At 41.9% G+C, this 20,582-nt stretch overlaps 1 protein-coding gene across 1 annotated transcript; it reads left to right on the forward strand.

Moving 5' to 3' along the window:
* The first annotated feature begins 1,081 nt into the window (after positions 1 to 1,081).
* SCG2 (secretogranin II) lies at positions 1,082 to 6,383 on the forward strand. The gene is made up of 2 exons (XM_038749682.1): positions 1,082 to 1,240; positions 4,113 to 6,383. The coding sequence occupies exon 2, from the start codon at positions 4,127 to 4,129 to the stop codon at positions 5,987 to 5,989; it is 1,863 nt and encodes a 620-aa protein (XP_038605610.1). The 5' UTR covers positions 1,082 to 1,240; positions 4,113 to 4,126; the 3' UTR covers positions 5,990 to 6,383.
* Positions 6,384 to 20,582: the final 14,199 nt, after the last annotated feature.

The raw sequence follows: 20,582 nt of genomic DNA on the forward strand, positions 1-20,582 counted from the left end.
TGCAGGGAGATGTAGGGAAATCCCGGGGACATCCTGGAGGGCATGTTGTAGCTGATCTGCCCCCCTGGAATATCAAAGAGAGAACTGGGCATGGATTTAATCAATCATCCAGTGGTATTTATCAAGCCCAAACTGTGTGCGAAGCATCGTACTAAGCGTCTGTCTCCCCCTTCTAGACTATGAGCCCGTTGTTGGGTAGGGACTGTCTCTCTATGTTGCCGACTTGTACTTCCCAAGTGCTTAGTACAGTGCTCTGCACACAGTAAGCACTCAATAAATACGAATGAATGAATGAATGAATACAACAGAGTTGGCATACACATCCCTTGCTCACAAAGAACTTAGAGTCAACAAGACTTAATACTTAAAAATTATGCTGAAAATGTCTATGTTTATTCTTTAGCATCTTGTATTTATTTCGAAAGACTCTTCAGAGGTGAATATGAGATGTTAAAGCATAAACCATTTTTTTGTTGCAGTAATAATGAAAAAAAAAATCTGTGCCATTAGACTTTCTCATTAGGACTAAAGGAACCCATAAGAAGACACTGGTAAATAATAATATTAACAATAATAATGGCATTTATTAAGCACTGGGGAAATGTATTCCCAGCATTTGGGGATCCTCACATTTGCTTCTACATGAAATAAATTCAAAAGGAAATGACCAAATCACTGTTTGGTGCAAAACACTGTTCTAAGCGCTGGGTGGATAAGACGCTTCTACAATTAGCGGTGCTTGTCTGATACGTCTTTATCTTTGCTAAAGGATAAAGGAGTGAACATTTTTCAGTTTCAGAGTTTCCGAGTAGATTTTCTGCTAAGATTTTTGGTCACATTTTTCAGTTTCAGGGTTTCAGAGTAGATTTTCTGCTAAGATTTTTGCTAACATTTTTCAGTTTCAGGGCTTCAGAGTAGATTCTCTGCTAAGATTGGTCCCCAAACTGGCAATTTTCTGCACGAAAAGGCAGGTGGCGTAAGCGGACTAGAAAATCGGTTCAAAAATACAGAAAATGAAGATTTTTTTCTAGTATTTTTTTTTTTATAATTGTTTTTTTACAAAGCTCAGTGGGGCTAGGGCTCTGGGCCCGAGCCACTGACGTCAGTGTGGCAGTGCAGAGTCAGGTGGTGTTTGGTTTAAGCAGAGGGAGCTCTCCGGATGCTGAAAACAGTCCATGAACTCACTGCAGGCAGACAAGGAAGACCATGTTTTGGAGTCCCTCGGCCATCTAAATCACAGGTAGGCTATTTCCTCCTTTTCTTCATCGAAACATCCCTCTCCGTGCACCCTCTCCCGCTCTGCACCGACACGCCTAATCCAAAAGACAAAACAGAATGCCAACCTGCTGCCTATCAGCAGCCTGGAAACCAAACTCTCCTATTTTTCCAATCTCCCGTTAGAGATGCCGTTAACAAAAGGACAATCTGATGGAATACGTGCAAGGTATTAAAAAAAAGATGGATAAATTCAATATTTTACTGCCATTGTTCAGGTTAGTCACCGGGAGACGATTTGCGAAGGTTGTGGTTTCCAGTTGGAAATTTATTTCTGTAAAAATATTATTAAATGTCCAGGATATGGTTTAAGATATTCAATATGCAGGATGAAAGGTTGCCTAGGATACCAAGACAATTTAACTAACCTGCTATGGCAGTAGACAATCACAGGAACAGTTTTGACTTTGCTTTTTCCCTTACGAATCAGACAACCCCACCTAATCCTCTTCGGGGACTGTCACATTCTGCACTGGTCCCTTATTGTTTATCTTTTTAAGTGAAGGGAGAACAAGCTGAAAATGGCTTCTTTTTTTCACTTTTCCCTGATCAAATTTTATATTGGATTATAGTTCAGATAATGCTAACAACTCCATTAAAAATGATGATCGTCTCAGCCATAGGGAAAAGCAAATCCATTCTGGAAAAGCACTTTGAAATCTGAGGGTGAAAAATTACTATTTTCACCTAGAAATGGAAAATTTTGTTGATGTTATTATATTCTGATTCGTGATCATCCAATTTGCGGTATGAGATTTTGAGCAAGAAACTATTTCTTCTTGCTATGTACAAAAGTCCCAGAACTGCCAATGGAACAAATGAGATCATTTCATTAGAGATCTGAGTTTTAAAAAGTTTTAATTTAAAAACCCACTAATTTCCTTAAACTGGCATTTTGAAGGTCTTGAAAGCATTCTTCAGAATTGAGAGGGAGACGGAGTTTGAGGGAGAGGACTGGATTTTTTTTTTTTCAGAGAAACTCTCACTGAAATTAATGGAATCTCTGTTAGTGAATGAAGACAAGAGCTAACTCTTGTCCATCTATGATGTCAACTCTACTTAAGCCTTCATCCAGGGGAAAAAAACATTGGGGTAGCAATTTTACAGAAATAAATATATAGCCATAAGGCTAAAATAATACAATAAATATTTCAGAAGAAATGAAAATACAAAGGTGCTTTCATATCATGTCGTGAAGTGGAATAGAAATGAAAAATTAGGTTAAATCTGATTATTTGAAAAGACATTTATTTGCTTTCAAAAAACTCGAAAACTTTTGCAGATTGAATCACTCAGGTTGAAACTTGACCATGAATAGTATCAGAAATTTAGACTTCCAGAAAGAGCCTTTGTGACATAAACAGTATTCTACTTGATGAATGGATCGAAGGCGGCAGAATTTGGAATCTGTCTTTAAAGAGGTCCCACATTTAGCAGAATAACAAATCATTCTTATATTTTGAGAAAGGATTAAAGCATTAACCACCAATCTGGCAGTGCAAAGAACAAAGACCTATATCACACTGTTAGGCAATGCTGAAAACCAACTGATAATCCTGCAGTTTTATTTTCAGTGCTTTACCTGTTGCAAAATTAACCCCAGTTAACACTTTTTGGGGCAAGGTGAGTTTAATCTGGGGCACTGATAATATATTGGTGATTTGGTCATTTCCTTTTGTATTTATTTCATGTAGAAGCAAATCTGAGGATCCCCAAATGCTGGGAATACATTTCCCAAAAGGATACATCCCACAGGAACCGAAACAAAGAAAACTACCTTTGAAATTTACATATTAGTTTACTCCCCGTGAAGATGTAAAATGAATGGAAATATGGAGGGTGGTTAATTCATTCTAAATTATATTCTGTCTAAATTATGGGCTGTGTAATGGTTATTTTGAGAATGTCTAACATGAGTCATTCAAAGAGGATGTTTTTCACAGGTTTTCCAGAAATAAATATAGTCATAAGAAAAGCTGGTTTGTATATTCATGAAACCAGAAATAGAATTGTTAAGAAAACTAATTTTATTTCTACAGCAGCTATTATTTACTACACTCTATTCAGGGCTGATAAAATAACTTAATCAAAATGGAAAAAAAACGGATAGAGACATGAATAGTCAAAATATACTCCCAAGTCTTTTTTTTTTCCACTCATTTAAATTCAATCTTTTATCATAATGTCAAAGGATTGACCATGTCTCTGATTAAGCCCTTTCAGTGGTGACCTAAGAAGGGCTACCGTTTCTTTTAAAATCTCAATTGAGATTGGCAAAAGAGATTAAGAGTTTCTGAATAAAAAAAGATTCCTTTTTAACAAAATTGATCAGAGGCTATCATTTACAACCTGGCCCAGCGAGAATTCAAGCTTATGAGCTTTACCAGATCATTCCATTCAGTAATGCCATTCGGTTGCATCATCACAGAATTCTGATTCATCTTCTCACACAATTCGTATGGATTCTTTTAAGAGATATCCGGGGAAAGTCATTTGGATTCATTTGAGGGTCACTTCCCTTTAAAAGACCCACACACACACACACACACACATGCTGGACATTGTCACACTGTCAATTTTTTCCATCAAAAACCCTGATTCCAATTATTATCCCCCAAGTGTTCCACTTTCTTCAGTCCTTTTAAAGTCCCAGATTTAAACTCCCTGACTTCCATAAGGTTTCCTTGTTTTCTCTAGACTGGGGCAACTTTATCAAAAATTCCCATTGAGAAATGTGGCCTCCCTTTTATTCCATCAAGAAGCCCATGTGTTTTCTTTTGTTTTCGCATTTTTCTCCCCCCATCCATTTTGTTAACTGTTCTTTTCTTTATTTCAAGGAAATCTTTCAAACATGGCAGATGCTAAGACCTGCTGGCTTGGAGCAGCCTTGTCTCTCCCCCCTCTATTTTTCCTAATCTGTTGTGTTGATGCAGCTTCATTTCAACATTACCAGCTGCTTCAGAAAGACCCAGACTATAGATTTAAAAATTTGCAGAGGTTCCCCAACCCTGATATGATCAAGGCTTTGGAGTATTTAGAAAGTCTCAGACAGCAAGCTAATAAAGGAGAAAGCATTCCAGACTATAATTCCTACCAAGGAATCCAAGTTCCATTTCAGCAGAAAGAAATCAAAGATCAGAGTCACTTGGCAGACAGTTTAAAAGATTCTTTAAGCGAAGACGAGTCGCAGTGGATGCAGATCATCCTGGAGGCCTTGAGGCAAGCTGAGAAAGAGTCCAAAGCAGCCGTGAAAGAAAACAAAGCCTACCCCTTAAGTTCAGACAAAAGCTTCCCCGTTGAAGTGAGCGATGATTATGAGTCCCAGCCGTGGCCAGAGAGAAGGCACAGGCACAACAAACTCCCCCGCTTGTATGAAGACAGCACTAACGCTAAGCGTACTAATGAAATAGTGGAAGAACAGTATACTCCCCAAAGCCTGGCTACTTTAGAGTCGGTCTTCCAGGAGTTGGGGAAACTGACTGAACCCAACAGCCGCAAGCGCGAAAGGCTCGACGAGGAGCAGAAGCTGTATGCGGATGACGAAGACGACATCTACAGAGTCAATAATATTGCCTATGAAGATGTAGTGGGCGGAGAAGACTGGAACCCCATAGAGGAGAAGGTGGAAAGTCAAACCCAAGAAGAGGTGCGGGACAGCAAAGAGGAAATTGAGAAAAATGAAGAGGAGGTAGATGATGAAATGAAGCGTTCAGGGAAGCTAGGGTTACTGGATGAAGAAATTAGGAAGGAGAATAAGGAGCAGCTCTCAGATGAGGTCTCTCGGTTAATGAATTATTATTTGAAAAAAATCATGAATGGGGTTGGAAATGGGAGGCAAAGGAGTGGCCCAAATGAGGAAAAGAGGGCCACAAAGGTTTTAGAAAAACGACTTGATCCTCAGGCTATATATGATCTGATTGAAATCTCAAGGAATTTACAGATTCCACCTGAAGACTTGATAGACATGCTCAAAGTTGGAGAGAGGCCAAGGGAGCGAGTGGAGACGGAGCAGGACTCGGAACTCCCAGATGACCCAGATGAAACCCCGGAGGCCGACTTCGACCACCCGGAGGTGTTCCAGAGTAAGGTGAACTCCAAGAATGGGTACCCAAAGCCACCCGCCAATGCTGGTCCAGATGCCCTTCCCGAAAACCTCAATATTGAAGACATTCTAAATATTTTAGGGACGGATAATGTGGCCAATCAGAAACCCACATTCTTTGGAAAGCAGCTTAGTCGGGAAAATGTTCTGCCACGGCTAACTTACGTGCCCGGAAGACCCAGAGGACACCAGGCCCCCAAGGTTCCCTGGCTAACTGATCAAGAGAGGAGGCCCATGGAATACGAAAACGTGAATGGGAAGGACGAAGAATTAGGAGATTATTTAGCCAAGATGTTGGCAAAATACCCCGAAGTTATGAATTCCAACCAGATGAAACGTGTCCCGGTGTCAGTTTCCTCTGAAGATGAGCAACAGGAAGAAGACCAGATTGAACAGGCCATCAAGGACCACTTAAATCAACTGGGTTCTCAAGAGTCAGAGAAACTCTCCTTGGCCAACAAAAGGCTTTCCCTGGCCCAGGAGAATGATGACACCCAAAACGGACTGTATCTGGATGAAGACATGCTAATGAAGGTTCTGGAATACCTCAACCAAGAAAAAACAGAAAAGGGAAGAGGGCACATGAATAAGAGAGCTATGGAAAATATGTGAGATGCTTCAACCGACCGCCCACGTCCCGCGTATTATTTCTCTTCAGTGTGGTATCTTCTCCCCTATTTCAGTTGTAATTACTCTAAGTGACGTACAGGCAGATGGCGGCCTGACCCTGGAAAGTCTGCTTCACTTACTCTGAGCTGTTCTATCATTTATGGATATGTGTATATGTTATTACTCCTGTATAAAAATAAATCATGTCAGTTGTTTTAACAAAGAAGTTTGATATTAATTAACGTGTCACAGAATCCAATGACCATGACTTTGTTCATGACCATGTAAAATGAAGAGCATCTGGTAACTATCTTTAAAGTTTTTTAAATTGAATTATTTTGTTACTGTCTGTAGTGTTTTGTGAAGTAGTGGAGAAAAATAAAGCATTATATATATATATATTTAGTTTTATTTACTAGCCTTTTTCTATTGTGTGTTTTATTGTTGATTATTAAATATTATTTCTGGACAAGTTTTGCTTCTTTGTAATGGTTAATTAAAGGATGTGACTGAGCTGGAGTTTGCCCATGGCCCTGGAGACTTCTATCTGCTGTACAAATGAACAAAATGAAAAAGTGAACCAAAACAATACATTTCACAGCCAAAGAAGGAGAATCACAGAAATATGCTACCTGACTCTTATGCCTTAGCATTTCCAAATTTCATGCTTAATACATGGCTGACTGCACCACAAACAGAAACTATTTCAATTGATGATCATGTATTTACATGAAGGATTTTCAATCAATCAAAGGCATTTTTGAGCGCTTACTGTGTGTGGCACACTGTACTAAGAGCTTGGGAGAATACAACCGAGTTGGTAGATGCATTCTGGGTCCCCAAGGGGCTTACAGTCTAGTAGGGGAGGAGTCTCAAACTAAAGACCTGTCAAACCAGGACATTCACTGCATCCAAGGAGGAGACTGGTTATTGCAGGAGACAAGGGGAAGGAAAGGAAATGAGGTTGGGGTTTTTCCAAAGAAAAATGGAGGGTGCTTTTAAGAGATGAAAATAGAAGGGGTTGCAATGGCAGGTGATAATCATAATAATAATAATGATGGTATTTGCTAAGCGCTTACTATGTACAAAGCACTGTTCTAAGTGCTGGGGAGGTTACAAGGTGATCAGGTTGTCCCACGGGGGGCTCACGGTTTTAACCCCCATTTTACAGATGAGGTCACTGAGGCACAGAGAAGTGAAAGTGACTTGCCCAAAGTCACACAGCTGTCAGTTGGCGGAGCCGGGATTTGAACCTCTGACTCCAAAGCCCGGGCTCTTTCCACTGAGCCATGCTGCTTCTCCATCTTCAGGTGATGCTCTGAACCCTGAGCTTGTGGAAGCTTGTGGCAGGGCAGCTGAAAACCCAGGGGTAATTTTAAGCTAAGTTCTATGCGGTTGTCAGGAATTTTGCAAAACATGGAGAGTTTGGAGAAGAGGTGGCATTTCAGAAACCCTGTGGGTAGGTGGTTCTGAAAGACAACAGGTGCGGGAGTGGATTTAAGCAGGAAATTACAAGGGAAGGCAGATTCATTTATTCATTCACTCAATCGTATTTATTGAGTGCTTACTGTGTGCAGAGCACTGTACTAAGCACTTGGGAAGTACAAGTCGGCAACATATAGAGACGGTCCCTACCCAACAACGGGCTCACAGTCTAGAAGGGGGAGACAGACAACAGAACCAAACATATAGACAGGCGTCAAAATCGTCAGAACAAATAGAATTAAAGCTATATCATCATCATCATCAATCGTATTTATTGAGTGCTTACTATGTGCAGAGCACTGTACTAAATGCTTGGGAAGTACAAATTGGTAACATATAGAGACAGTCCCTACCCAACAGTGGGCTCACAGTCTAAAAGGGGGAGACAGAGAACAAAACCAAACATACTAACAAAATAAAATAAATAGAATAGATATGTACAAATAAAATAAATAAATAAATAAATAGAGTAATAAATAAATAAATAGAGTAATAAATAAATAAATAGAGTAATATGCACATCATTAACAAAATAAATAGAATAGTAAGTATGTACAAGTAAAATAGAGTAATAAATCTGTACATATATATATAAGTGCTGTGGGGAGGGGAAGGAGGAAGGGCGGGAGGTGATGGGGAGGAGGAGAGGGGAAAGGGGGCTCAGTTTGGGAAGGCCTCCTGAAGAAGGTGAGCAGATATGCTCAGGAATTTGCTGAGGGGAAGAGGACAATCAGAATGCCCTTCTGTGGGTGATTCAGAAAAGGGAAGGTGAAGGGAAGGTTTCTTAAACATTCCCTTAATCTTGGCAGCCCATGAGAGAACTTCAGGTGGGCTGTGGCCACGCCACTGGTATTGCCGAAATGAAACACCATCCTCTCTGGGCTGAGCTGCCCTCTTTTTCTGCTCCAACTTGTATCTTCAGAGTGGGCTGTTCTGGCTTGCCCCTCCTCCTGCCTGGGTCCACCCGTGGTGATGTGTCATTTCAAAACATGAAAAGGTTCTTGTAAAACTCAGATGGGGATTAAAAACACAACAACAACTCGAGGAGGTCACTTGGGCTCTGTGGCCTGATCACGGGAATACTGCTGTCCACCTAACCATGGGTGATGCAGAGAAGCAGCATGGCCTAGTAGATGGAGAACAGGCCTGGGATTTAAACCCGCCTCCACCACCTGTCTGCTGTGTGACTGTGAGCAAATCCCTTCACTTCTCTGTGCCTCAGTTACCGCATCTGTAAAATGGGGATTAAGACTGTGAGCCCTGTGTGAGACAGGGACTGTGTCCAACCTGATTATCTTGTATCTACCCCAGAGCTTAGTACAGTGCCTGGCATATAGTAAGCGCTTAACAAAATACCACAATTATTATCATTACTATTCATTCATTCATTCAATCATATTTATTGAGCACTTACTGTATGCAGAGCACTTACTAAGCGCTTGGGAAGTACAAGTTGGCAACATATAGAGACGGTCCCTACCCAACAACGGGCTCACAGTCTAGAAGGGGGAGACAGACAACAAGACAAACTATATTTACAAAGTAAAATAGATAGAATAGTAAATATGTACAAGTAAAATAAATATTGTCATTATTCAATCATATTTATTCAGCACTTACTGTGGGCAGAGCACTGCACTAAGTGCTTAATTATCTACCCCAGTGCTTAGTACAGTGCCTGGCATCTGGTAGGCACTTAACAAATATCACAACTGATAATATCACTAATATTGATAAATATCACTTTGACACCTGTCTACATGTTTTGTTTTGTTGTCTGTCTCCCCCTTCTAGACTGTGAGCCCGCTGTTGGGTAGGGACTGTCTCTATATGTTGCCAACTTGTACTTCCCAAGTGCTTAGTACAGTGCTCTGCACACAGTAAGCGCTCAATAAATACAATCGAATGAATGAATGAGTAAGGCCCCAATGAAGCCTGTACCACCCAAACTTCCCAGAGCTAGATGAGCGAAAGAAGAGGCTGCAGGGCATGATAAGGATGGATCCCACTGCCAATTCAAGAGCTAAAAATAGCAGCCAACGGCTACTTCTTGGTAGGGGAAAGGAGGGAGGGCAGGCCAGGTGCTTCATTAAGTCAAGGAGGCCGAGGGCACCAGGATTCTTATCCAAGCTGGACTTCCAGGACAGTGAAACTGCGATCCGGTGGTTGTCAAGCACTGTATGGCCGGGGGAGAATAATACTAAACCCTAAATCACAGCGATGGAACCTGCAATCCTCCATTCAGACTCTCAGGAACACAACACCACAGCATGCTGTCCAGGGTGCAGATATCAATTAATTGGGGGCTATTCCTGCCCAAACGATTGTTATGCTAAGAGGAAGAAAGCTAAACAGAGTATAGTTTCCTACAGGAAATAATACAAAGGGCACTAATGCATTTCTTTCTTTGCTACATACTTTTGATGTAGGAGATCTGGGTCACTCAATCATTTATTCAATCGTATTTATTAAGCGCTTACTGTGCGCAGAGCACTGAGCTAAGCACTTGGGGTCACTCAGTCTATGGGTGTGAAAGAACAGAGAAGTGTGGGAGGCAGATTATAGGACAGGGAATCAGGAGATCTTAGTTTCAACTCCTGCTGTGTGACTTTGGCAAATCACAAGCTCCCTGTGCCTCAGTTTCTCCATCTGTAAACTGGAGGCAATATTACCTCCCTCCCCCTTGTGAACCCCGTGTTGGACAGAGCCTGTTTCTGATCCATTCAGAATCCTGTTGGGCACATAAGAATTCTTTAATAAATTAAGAGAAAAAATAAAACATGACAACCTTCAGAGACCCAGATCAGAAAATGATCTGGAAATAGCTTACTACAATGCTCTGCACATAGTAAGTGCTCAAAAAATGCGATTGAATGATTGGCAGAGTCTCTGCAGACATATATGATATGCTAATTATTGGAAAATCCACAGAGGGTCCTCGAGACTCTAGTGAAGACGATGCTTTTAAGACCTCTAGAAGGGAAAATAGGAGAGGAAAAAAGCATCTTCAATCCCAACCAAACATAAAGTTCCTGGGAACCTGCATTACTATTGCAATTTGCCTTTGCAAAATTATTTTCACAATGTGCAATTGCACTGATCCCAACACATAGAATTTCCTACTATTCCAACTCTTACAAATAATAATCCTCGCATAAACAGCATTAGCTGAATATGACTCATATCGGCATGTGACTAATCTCCATAAAATTTATAATAACAGTAATTTTTTTGCTATTGAAAAATAGCTATAATTCCCCTGTATATCTGTGAAAATACCAAAATAGCTATAATTTTATAATACTAGGGAATTCGGGAATATGAGAGGATTGCCTGATCAGAAAATAGAAAGCGACTGGTAAGATGTGGGCTAGATACCACAAAAAAACCAACAACAACAACAAAAAAACCAAACAATAAAACACTGCATCTAATCTTGTGCTAATAGATAGCATCAGCCCTGACTCTTCTGTGGAACTATAAAACATAGCCAGCACCTTTTCAGCACATGATTGCTGCATCTTTTGCTACTGGAAAATGTAGAATTTAGAAACTTGGATATGATATACATCTAGCTCAACAGCTTTTTCTTTCTCTGGAAGAAATGTTTTTTGGAGTAAGGTAAATGGGTAATCCTAATGGGTAGTCCTAATTAGACCACTCTCTACCAAATATCTGGGCTATTTTAACATCCTTCAGTGGTGTTACATCAGCACTCTTCTCAAGTGATGGTAATGATAAAAGAACTGTGGTATTTGTTGAGTGCTTACTATGGGCCTTGGCACTGTACAGTGCTTACACTGTACTAAGCGCTGAGGTAGATGCGAGATCAACAGTTCAGACTCAGTCCCTGTCCCACACGGGGCTCGGAGTCTAGAGAGGATGAAGAGTAGCTATTGAATCCCCATTTTACAGATGAGGCAGCTGAGGCATAGATAAATTGAGTGACTTGCCCAAGGTCACACTGCAGGCAACTGGCAGAGGCAAGATTGGAACCCAGGTCTCGACTCCCGGGACCGAGTTTTTCCACTGGGCCACACTGCTTCACTTAGGCATTATAAAACACAATCTCATCCTTCCTCATAGATCACCCTTTTCACCCTGGAGAACAAATCAGAAATTCAAGAGAACAGAAGTGAATTGTTGACTTAGACATGTCCGCGGCGAGAGGAGAAGGGTGGGTGAAATAATATGGTGGTGATTAATACAGAAATCTTGTCTCTTCATACACCAAAGACCATTAAACCATCTCTTCTACTGCCACTGGGCAAATGAGCACCAGAACCTGTGCTCTCCCCCTGACCTTCAGTGGCCAAAAGATTGAGTCCCCCACAAAAGTCCTCCATAGCGGGAAGAAAGAGAGCCAGGTAGATCCCCCGAAGAATCGTCCATTGGGTGTGTTCCACAGCTCCATTACCCAACCTTCATTAACAGGACACTTCCCCTTCCAAGCAATGCATGGCCAGGACTATTCTTTAGCTCCACAGCCTCGGCAAAGTTCACCATTTCAAAAAGATTACTCTTTCATTTAGGGCTCTGTGGAAACAAAGACTCTCTGAATTCCTTTTCCTCCTGCAAGCCACTGGAGCACGATTGTGTGCTTGCTTTCACATAACTCAGTCCCTGCTCCTCCTTCCAGGCAGATTTTTGCCTCCCTAAAGTCCACCTCTGGGAAAAGGAAGTCCCACAGTTACCAACAAAATAATTCAATCTGGGAGATGTAATGTCCATAAAAAGCCCTCGTTTCAGGATCTTCCACCCTCAAGGCAAAAATCATGATTAGCTCTGGACCTGACAACATCCATTCTTGGGAGACAATGCTTTCAGGAATTTGTGGATAAAGGGATTCTGGACATTACATTAATGGGCAGTCTTGGTGTTAAGGTTGTTGAATTCAGATGGTTCTGGGATGTTTGTTTTGATATTTTCCTTTAAGTTTACAAGACTCATGTTCTCAGATGGAGAAAAGATCATTCCTCGGCAGGATAAGTCTTCGCTAAATTAGATCTTACAAAAACTTTGCTTTCTGGCCAGAATTAAACTATTATGCCACTTTTTCTTTATTCCTGTCAAGAGATTTTAAAAAATTTTCCTGTTTGATTTTGTTAATTCATTCTTTTCTTAATAATTTATTTTTAAGTACCCTTCCATAGATATCAATCTGAATATTAATATGCTGGGGCTCCTACATAGTGTACTAGTAGGAAGTATAATTATGAAAATGCTACACTTGGGGCTTAGTTAAGACTGCATTTATAATTACTTGCAGTATCTTCCCCTTAAATACGATTGAAGTGAAATTTTCTATGAGAGTTGGGCTTCATGAGCCCACTGTTGGATAGGGACCGTCTCTATATGTTGCCAACTTGTACTTCCCAAGCGCTTAGTACAGTGCTCTGCACACAGTAAGCGCTCAATAAATATGATTGAATGAATGAATGAATGATGAAAATTTGGTTTTAGAACTCTTTGACAGCAATAGAAACAGCAAATTAATGGAAGGGGACCTTTTTGACAAAATGGCACACCTGGATTTCCTTTACTATGGTAATACATATCCGATGGTGCTAAATAATGTTATCAACCTACTATTATCACAATATTGAGGGACTGGCCCATACCAACTCCCGGCCCCCTTCCCACTCTACCGATTGCTTGCGGAAGAGAGACTCCGATCAGTCACTAAATCTCCTATTCCTCACCCACCCTGTCCTTCCTCCGGGCCTTACTGACTCAGTCCTCTCAGGAAGTTCTCACCTCCTCTCAGCCCGAACCCACAATCATTCATTCAATCACATTTATTGAGCACTTACTGTGTGCAGAGAACTGTACTAAGGGCTTGGGAGAGTACGATATAACAATAAACAGACACATTCCCTGCCCACAACGAGTTTTACAGTCTAGAGAACACTGGTGTTGGCACCAGTGGAATCCCAGTCTTCATTTACTCCCAGCCAAACTGGACGTGCTGATTGCTGTTCGGGTCTAAATATTGTTCCTCCAAGCCCAGCCCTCCCAATTATCCCCTTCACAGTGGAAATTCTCTGTGAAGAGGGTTTGGTGTGTGGCGGGGAGGGAAATTTCTGGAAGCAGGGAGTTCCAGATTAGTCACTGAGAGCCAACTCTTCTCCATTTTTACACCGGTCAGGAATCAATTAATCAATCTTGTTTATCGAACACTTACTATGTGCAGAGCAATATACTAAGCACTTGGGAGAGTGTCATCTAACAGAATTGGTAGGCATGTTCCCTGCCCACAATGAGTTTACGGTCTAAAAGGCATTTGAAGGTGACCCTTGCAGCCCATGTCCACACCCTCACAATCCCATTCAATATAAACACATCTAGACACACCTAACCAGACCTACAGTGACCCAGAGGATTTACAGCCACACAGAATACACACAGACACACCCACAAAGAAGTATACACTTAGAAGTGTAGCTACACACACGGATTCAGAGGAAGTCACACGTGCAGGGAAAGACACACCTGAAAACACTTTCTGAAAAGAGCTGATGGTAGAGCTCACCTCCTCCAAGAGGCCTTCCCAGACTGAGCCCCCTTTTCCTTCTGTTCCTCCCCATCCCCCTCAGCCTACCTCCTTCTCCTCCCCAGAGCATTTGTATATATATATATATATATATATATGTGTGTGTGTGTAGATTTATTACTCTATTTTACTTGTACATATTTACTACTCTATTTATTTTATTAATGATATGCATATAGTTATAATTCTATTTGTTCTGACAATTTTGACACCTGTCTACATGTTTTGCTTTGCTGTCTGTCTCCCCCTTCTAGACTGTGAGCCCATTGTTGGGTAGGGACCGCCTCTATATGTTGCCGACTTGTACTTCCCAAGCGCTTAGTACAGTGCTCTGCACACAGTAAGTGCTCAATAAATATGATTGAATGAGTAAATGAAAGCCTGCAGCTTGAGGGGTGGGAGAAAATGGATGAATGCAGAGGCAGTTCAGAGAAAGAGAGAGGTGTGTGGGACAAAGACAGTAACTAGAAGGGTGTGAGGGAATGGATGGATTGGTGAGAGGATTACAGTTCAAGTAGAATTCATTCATTCAATCGTGCTTATTTATTTATTTATTTTTTAATAGCATTTATTAAGCACTTACTATGTGCAAAGCACTGTTCTAGCTCTAGGGAGGTTACAAGGTGATCAGGTTGTCCCACGGGGGGCTCACAGTCTTCACCCCCATTTTACAGATGAGGTAACTGAGGCCCAGAGAAGTGAAGTGACTTGCCCAAAGTCACCCAGCTGACAAGTGGTGGAGCTGGGATTTGAACCCATGACCTCCGACTCCAAAGCCCAGGCTCTTTCCACTGAGCCACACTGCTTTATTGAGCACTTACTGTGTGCAGAGCACTGTACTAAGTGCTTGGGAAGTACAAGTTGGCAACATATAGAGATGATCCCTACCCACCAGCGGGCTCACAGTCTAGAAGCAGGAGACAGACAACAAAACAAAACATATTAACAAAATAAAATAAATAGAATAAATATGTACAAATAAAATAAATAAACAAATAGAGTAATAAATACATACAAACATACATACATATACACTGTGAATTTCATTTACATGCTCTCCAAAATTTGATCTTCATCATAAGGTAATGTCTGGGCGGAAGAACCAAGAATAACAAGAGTGAAATGCTAAAAAGAGAAGCAGCAAGAATGGGTATGCTTTAAAATCATTCATTCATTCGTATTTATTGAGCGCTTACTGTGTGCAGAGTGCTGTACTAAGCGCTTGGGAAGTACAAGTCGGCAGCATATAGAGACGGTCCCTACCCAACAATGGGCTCACAGTCTAGAAGGGAGAGACAGACAACAAAACAAAACATGTAGACAGGTGTCTACACCGTCAGAATAAATAGAATTATAGCTATATGCATATCATTAATAAAATAAATAGAGTAGAAAATATGTACAAATAAAATAGAGTAATAAATATGTATAAATATATGCAAATACTGTGGGGAGGAGAAGGAGGTAGGGCGGGGGGGCCAAGGGGAGGAGGAGAGGAAAAAGGGGGCTCAGTGTGGGAAGGCCTCCTGGAGGAGGTGAGCTTTCATCAGGGCTTTGAAGGGACGAAGAGAGTTAGTTTGGCAGATGTGTGGAGGGAGGGCATTAAGGGCCAGGGGGAGGACATAGGCTGGGGGTCGATGGTGGGACAGGAGAGAACGAGGCCTAGTGAGGAGGTGAGCGGCGGCAGAGGAGCGGAGGGTGCGGGCTGAGCTGGAGAAGGAAAGAAGGGAGGTGAGGTAGGAGGGGGAGAGGTGATGGACAGCCTTGAAGCTGAGAGTGAGGACATTTTGTCTGATGCGTAGGTTGATTGGTAGCCACTGGAGATTTTTGAGGAGGGGAGTAACATGCCCAGAGCGTTTCAGCACAAAGACGATCCGGGCAGCGGTGTGAAGTACGGATTGAAGTGGGGAGAGACAGGAGGATGGGAGATCGGAGAGGAGGCTGATGCAGTAATCCAGTCGGGATAGGATGAGAGATTGAACTAGGAAGGTAGCGGTTTGGCTGGAGAGGAAAAAAGGACACACTTCGCACTTTACTTCACCTTCTGCAGACTGGGCTCTTGCACCTTTCTGGGGAAAGGAAAGCTGCCAAAGTTTGCATTGCTCCCAGTTTCTTGTTTTGACGCAGCTTCTCTCCTCTATTTTTTTAACCTATTCCTGTAGACCTTTCATAATAATAATAATACTAATGATGACATTTATTAAGCGCTTACTATGTGCAAAGCACTGTTCTAAGCATTGGGGAGGTTACAAGGTGAGCAGGTTGTCCCACTTGGGGCTCACAGTCTTAGTCCCCATTTTACAGATGGGGTAACTGAGGCACAGAGAAGTTAAGTGACTTGCCCAAAGCCACACAGCTGACAATCGTCAGAGCCGGGATTTGAACCCATGACCTCTGACTCCAAAGCCTGGGCTCTTTCCACTGAGCCACGCATCTTGGTTCTACTTTGAAATACATAAATCATGGTTCCAAAACACTGGGTCCAGTATGTTGCTATTTCTTTTTTGATACCTCTTATTACATTCTTTCTTTCGAGACCCTATTTCATCACTCTTGAGTTGCAATTTCATTGCCTATTCCTTAAAATGAAGCCAGTTCTGTTACACATTTCTGATTCCACTGGAAATAAAAAAACAAAACAAAACATGGAATTAATAAAAGCTATGGAGAAATGTCTGTACAGGTTAAGTTCCTTTGCACACATTACAAAGAGGAATACTTATCACCCTGGGGCTAAAGATTCTCGCCTCTCCTTGTTTACTAAAGATATGACATCTCATTTAAGAAATGTCTAAGATAATAATGCTCATTTTTTCCAGCTTCCTAAGGGAGATTATGTAATCTTTAACTCATCACCATTTCCTGAAAATTTAATTTTAATTGATATACCTAATTTAAAACTCCTAGCTTCTAATGCTTTAAATGAAAAAAAAAAAAAAGCCCAGAAAAAATAATTGCCTGTTTTTGTTTCCACATTCACAGAACTAACATAAAACCCTTCTCCTTCAGCCAAGATCCAGCAATTCAGTCCTAAACCAACAAGTTGCTATGGTAGCAGGCCCAGGAGCGAAAGAGTCAGGGTTATGTTATCGAACCATTCTGCTACATGATACTAAACAATGCAGTGGTTACTTTAGAATCCATTAGACCAGAAAAAAGTGTTTTTTATATTTTAACCTTGGGAAATTGAATGCCAACCTGAACTCTTTCAGATTTAGCTCAGCACCCTTTCAATAACGGCAGTTTGCATTTAACCATAATGCACGGTCATTTTTATTGAACTTAAAAATATTACCACCAGGATTCATATCATTAAAGACAATATTTGGTTAAAGCGAATTACGCCCTAGAGATTTTTTAGTATATATATTACCACTAACAAAAATCCATACAGTTCATGCAAGAAGGAAGACAAACAGAAACTCAAACACAAAAACACACACAAAGGCCAAGCGGGATAGGGAATAGGGAGGCACGGGGGGTTGGGAGAGAATGTGGAATGGAGAAGGAAGGAAGATCCAGTAGGGAGAGGTTGTGGGAATATGAAGTGGAGAAGTCTGGACGGCCCTGGGGGTGGGGGGCAAGGAGAGGAAAGAGAGTGGAGGTCATGGAGTAGAGAGGGAGAGGGAAGGAAATGTAGAGTCTCAAAGGGAGCTACAGGCTTATCTCACTGGCACAAGACCTCCATGTTTTTAAGATGTGCACCACAGCTGAAAAAAATGGGATCCTTGCGATTCCCACTGGTCTTGGTTGTTGGCCAAGACTCCTTCCTGATGGTAGGGAGGAGAGACTGAGATTGTGTGAACAGCATTCGGGTGGGGAGATCAAGGGGAAGCAAAGTCTCCTTTTCTGTCTCCCGCACATGGCTAACGTTGCTACAGTCTTGCTCTCCCATTGGGCTCACACACTTCCCGAGCCCAAGCTCTCCCATCCAAAGCCACCTCAGAGTCATCTGCAAGCCAACTGGAGCTTGCAGTGGTAACCTCCACACACACTCAAATACACACAGACACTTAGGCATCCATATTCCAAAGCCAAGTCAATTTCAACTAAACACGATATAATGCTCATTTGCGGAGTCTCAAATACACTCCAAATGGTGTTACCCCTGCGAAGTGGAAAACTTGTCATTCTTCCTCAATCGTCCATTCTGTGTGGAGTAACGTAGAACTCAGGGAAGTCCTGCATCTTGTCTGAGGTCTTATCTTGTCTCATTTACAGGAGTTTAAACTTCCAGTCCCGCCCTTTGAAATGTTTTCATGTGGTATCACCTTCAATCTCTGAGGAGTGGTCTGTTGCAGGAGGAGTATGTGGCCAAAATGTGAGCCCGCTGTTGGGTAGGGACCGTCTCTATATGTTGCCAACCTGTACTTCCCAAGCGCTCAGTACAGTGCTCTGCACACAGTATGCGCTCAATAAATACGATTGAATGAATGAATAAATAAAAATGGTCCATGGGGGACATGACTGATTTCCCCGCTTTCTCTCTCCACCTACTTGTCTGCCACTGGTGCCAGCTCAGACTACATACAGCAATCAATCAATCAGTGGTATTTATTAAGTGCTCACTGTACTAAGCACTTGGAAAAGTACAATATAATAGAGTTGGCAGTCACGTTCCCGGCCCACACAGAGCTTACAGTCTCGGAAGGGGGAGTCAGATATTAATATAAATAAATAAATTACAAATATTTACATAAGTGCTGCTGGGTTGAGGGTGGGGTGAATATCAAGTATTAAAAGGGTACAGATTCACACAGATAGGCAGTGCAGAAGGGAGAGGGAGTAGGAGCAAAGAGGGCTCAATTGGATAAGTCTTCTTGGAAGAGATGTGATTTTAATAAGAATCGGAGGGTGGGGAGAGTGGTGGTCTGTCATATATGGAAGCGGGGGAAGTTCCAGATCAGTGGGAGGACGTAAGTAAGGGGTCAGTGGTGAGATAGATTGAGGAGCAAAGTGGGTGGACTTGATTGTAGAAGGAAATCAGTGAGATAAGGTGGGGGGATGGAGGGGTGAGCTGATTTAGAAGCAGCATGTGGACGGAGAACGAGCCTGGAAGCTGGTCATGGGTTCTAATCTCAGCTCTACCACTTTGCCGTGTGGGCTGGTCATTTGAAGGGGCTACAGTTCAGTTGATCTTTAAAAAGCCAGGAATCCAATGTCAGAACAAAGATTGTGTTCATGGGGTGAAGTTCTCTTACTAAGTACAGGAATAGGACAATAGGAAATCCACACTGGATCAGGTCTAATCTAGGGAAGAGTGGTGTAAGGAGCAGAAAATATCACAGTGGCAGAGAGCTAGGCTCTTCAAATCCACTTAACCCAGGGCCATCAAACACTGGGGGGGAGGAGCGGGGCCTGGAGAGTCACCTGATGATCTCCACCCTTGGAGTGGTGGTGAAGGGAACAGGACTTAATAATGGTCGCTCCTTCAATGGCAGCTCTGTTTCACTGCCCTTAAAATCACCTCGGAGCCCCACTCGCATTCTCAAAGAACAACTAAAACAAAGATGGGTCTCGGGATGGTACCCCAGAGCAGAGTCCTGGGGATGAATCTGAAATCTCAATTTGCACAGAACAGGGGAAACACAAAAGCTTCATCAGGGCCTCAAGTTCGTGAAATGACACAGCACTGAGCAGGAAAATCATCTAAATAGATTTGGCTGATTGCCGTTCTATGTGACCTTTGAAGCCGATAGTCTCTGCCTTTGCTCTGATGTCCCATTTCAGAGAATCGTAGAATCTTAAAGCCTCTCAGGGCTTGGCCGTAGCTGTTTTCAGCCTTCAGTGTTTCCTTATAAACCAACTGCATCATTTGGGTGGGGCCTCCAGGATTCACCTCCGCTAGAACAGAAGTGAATTGCTGGGGGATTTTAGGCATAAAATTAGAAAAGACAAATTTAAATAGTCCTCCTGTATATTCCAAATTGTTCCCCTATGCATGCCCACTCAACAGTAAATCTCTAATTATAATTCCCAGCAATTCACTCTAAATTCATCAAAATATAAAAAGGAACACTGAGATTAAAAAAAACACATCCTTAAATCTGTTTGCAGCTAGAAAAATCCACACCAAACACCACACCTTTTGGGCATGTGGACATCTTCTGGACTGTGAGCCCACTGTTGGGTAGGGACCGTCTCTATATGTTGCCAACTTGTACTTCCCAAGTGCTTAGTAATCAATCAATCAATCAATCATATTTATTGAGCGCTTACTGTGTGCAGAGCACTGTACTAAGCACTTGGGAAGTACAAGCTTCTCTGCACACAGTAAGTGCTCAATAAATATGATTGAAGAAGAAGAAGAAGAAAAATCACTCAGGTGTCAGCTAAATTTTACTCTAGGACAGAGCTGGGGAAAAATTAGGTGTGTTTACATCTTTCTATAGTTAAGGAGTTTCTCAGTTAGAATGCGACTGATTCCTTAAGGATTTTCCTTTGTTCCTTATACCACCAATGAGAAGCAGCGTGGCTCAGTGGAAACAGCATGGGCTTTGGAGTTAGAGGTCACGGGTTCAAATCCCAGCTCTGCCAGTTAGCTGTGTGACTTTGGGC

Source organism: Tachyglossus aculeatus, chromosome 7 (genome assembly GCF_015852505.1).
Source record: "Tachyglossus aculeatus isolate mTacAcu1 chromosome 7, mTacAcu1.pri, whole genome shotgun sequence".
In the NCBI taxonomy this organism is placed as follows: domain Eukaryota; kingdom Metazoa; phylum Chordata; class Mammalia; order Monotremata; family Tachyglossidae; genus Tachyglossus; species Tachyglossus aculeatus.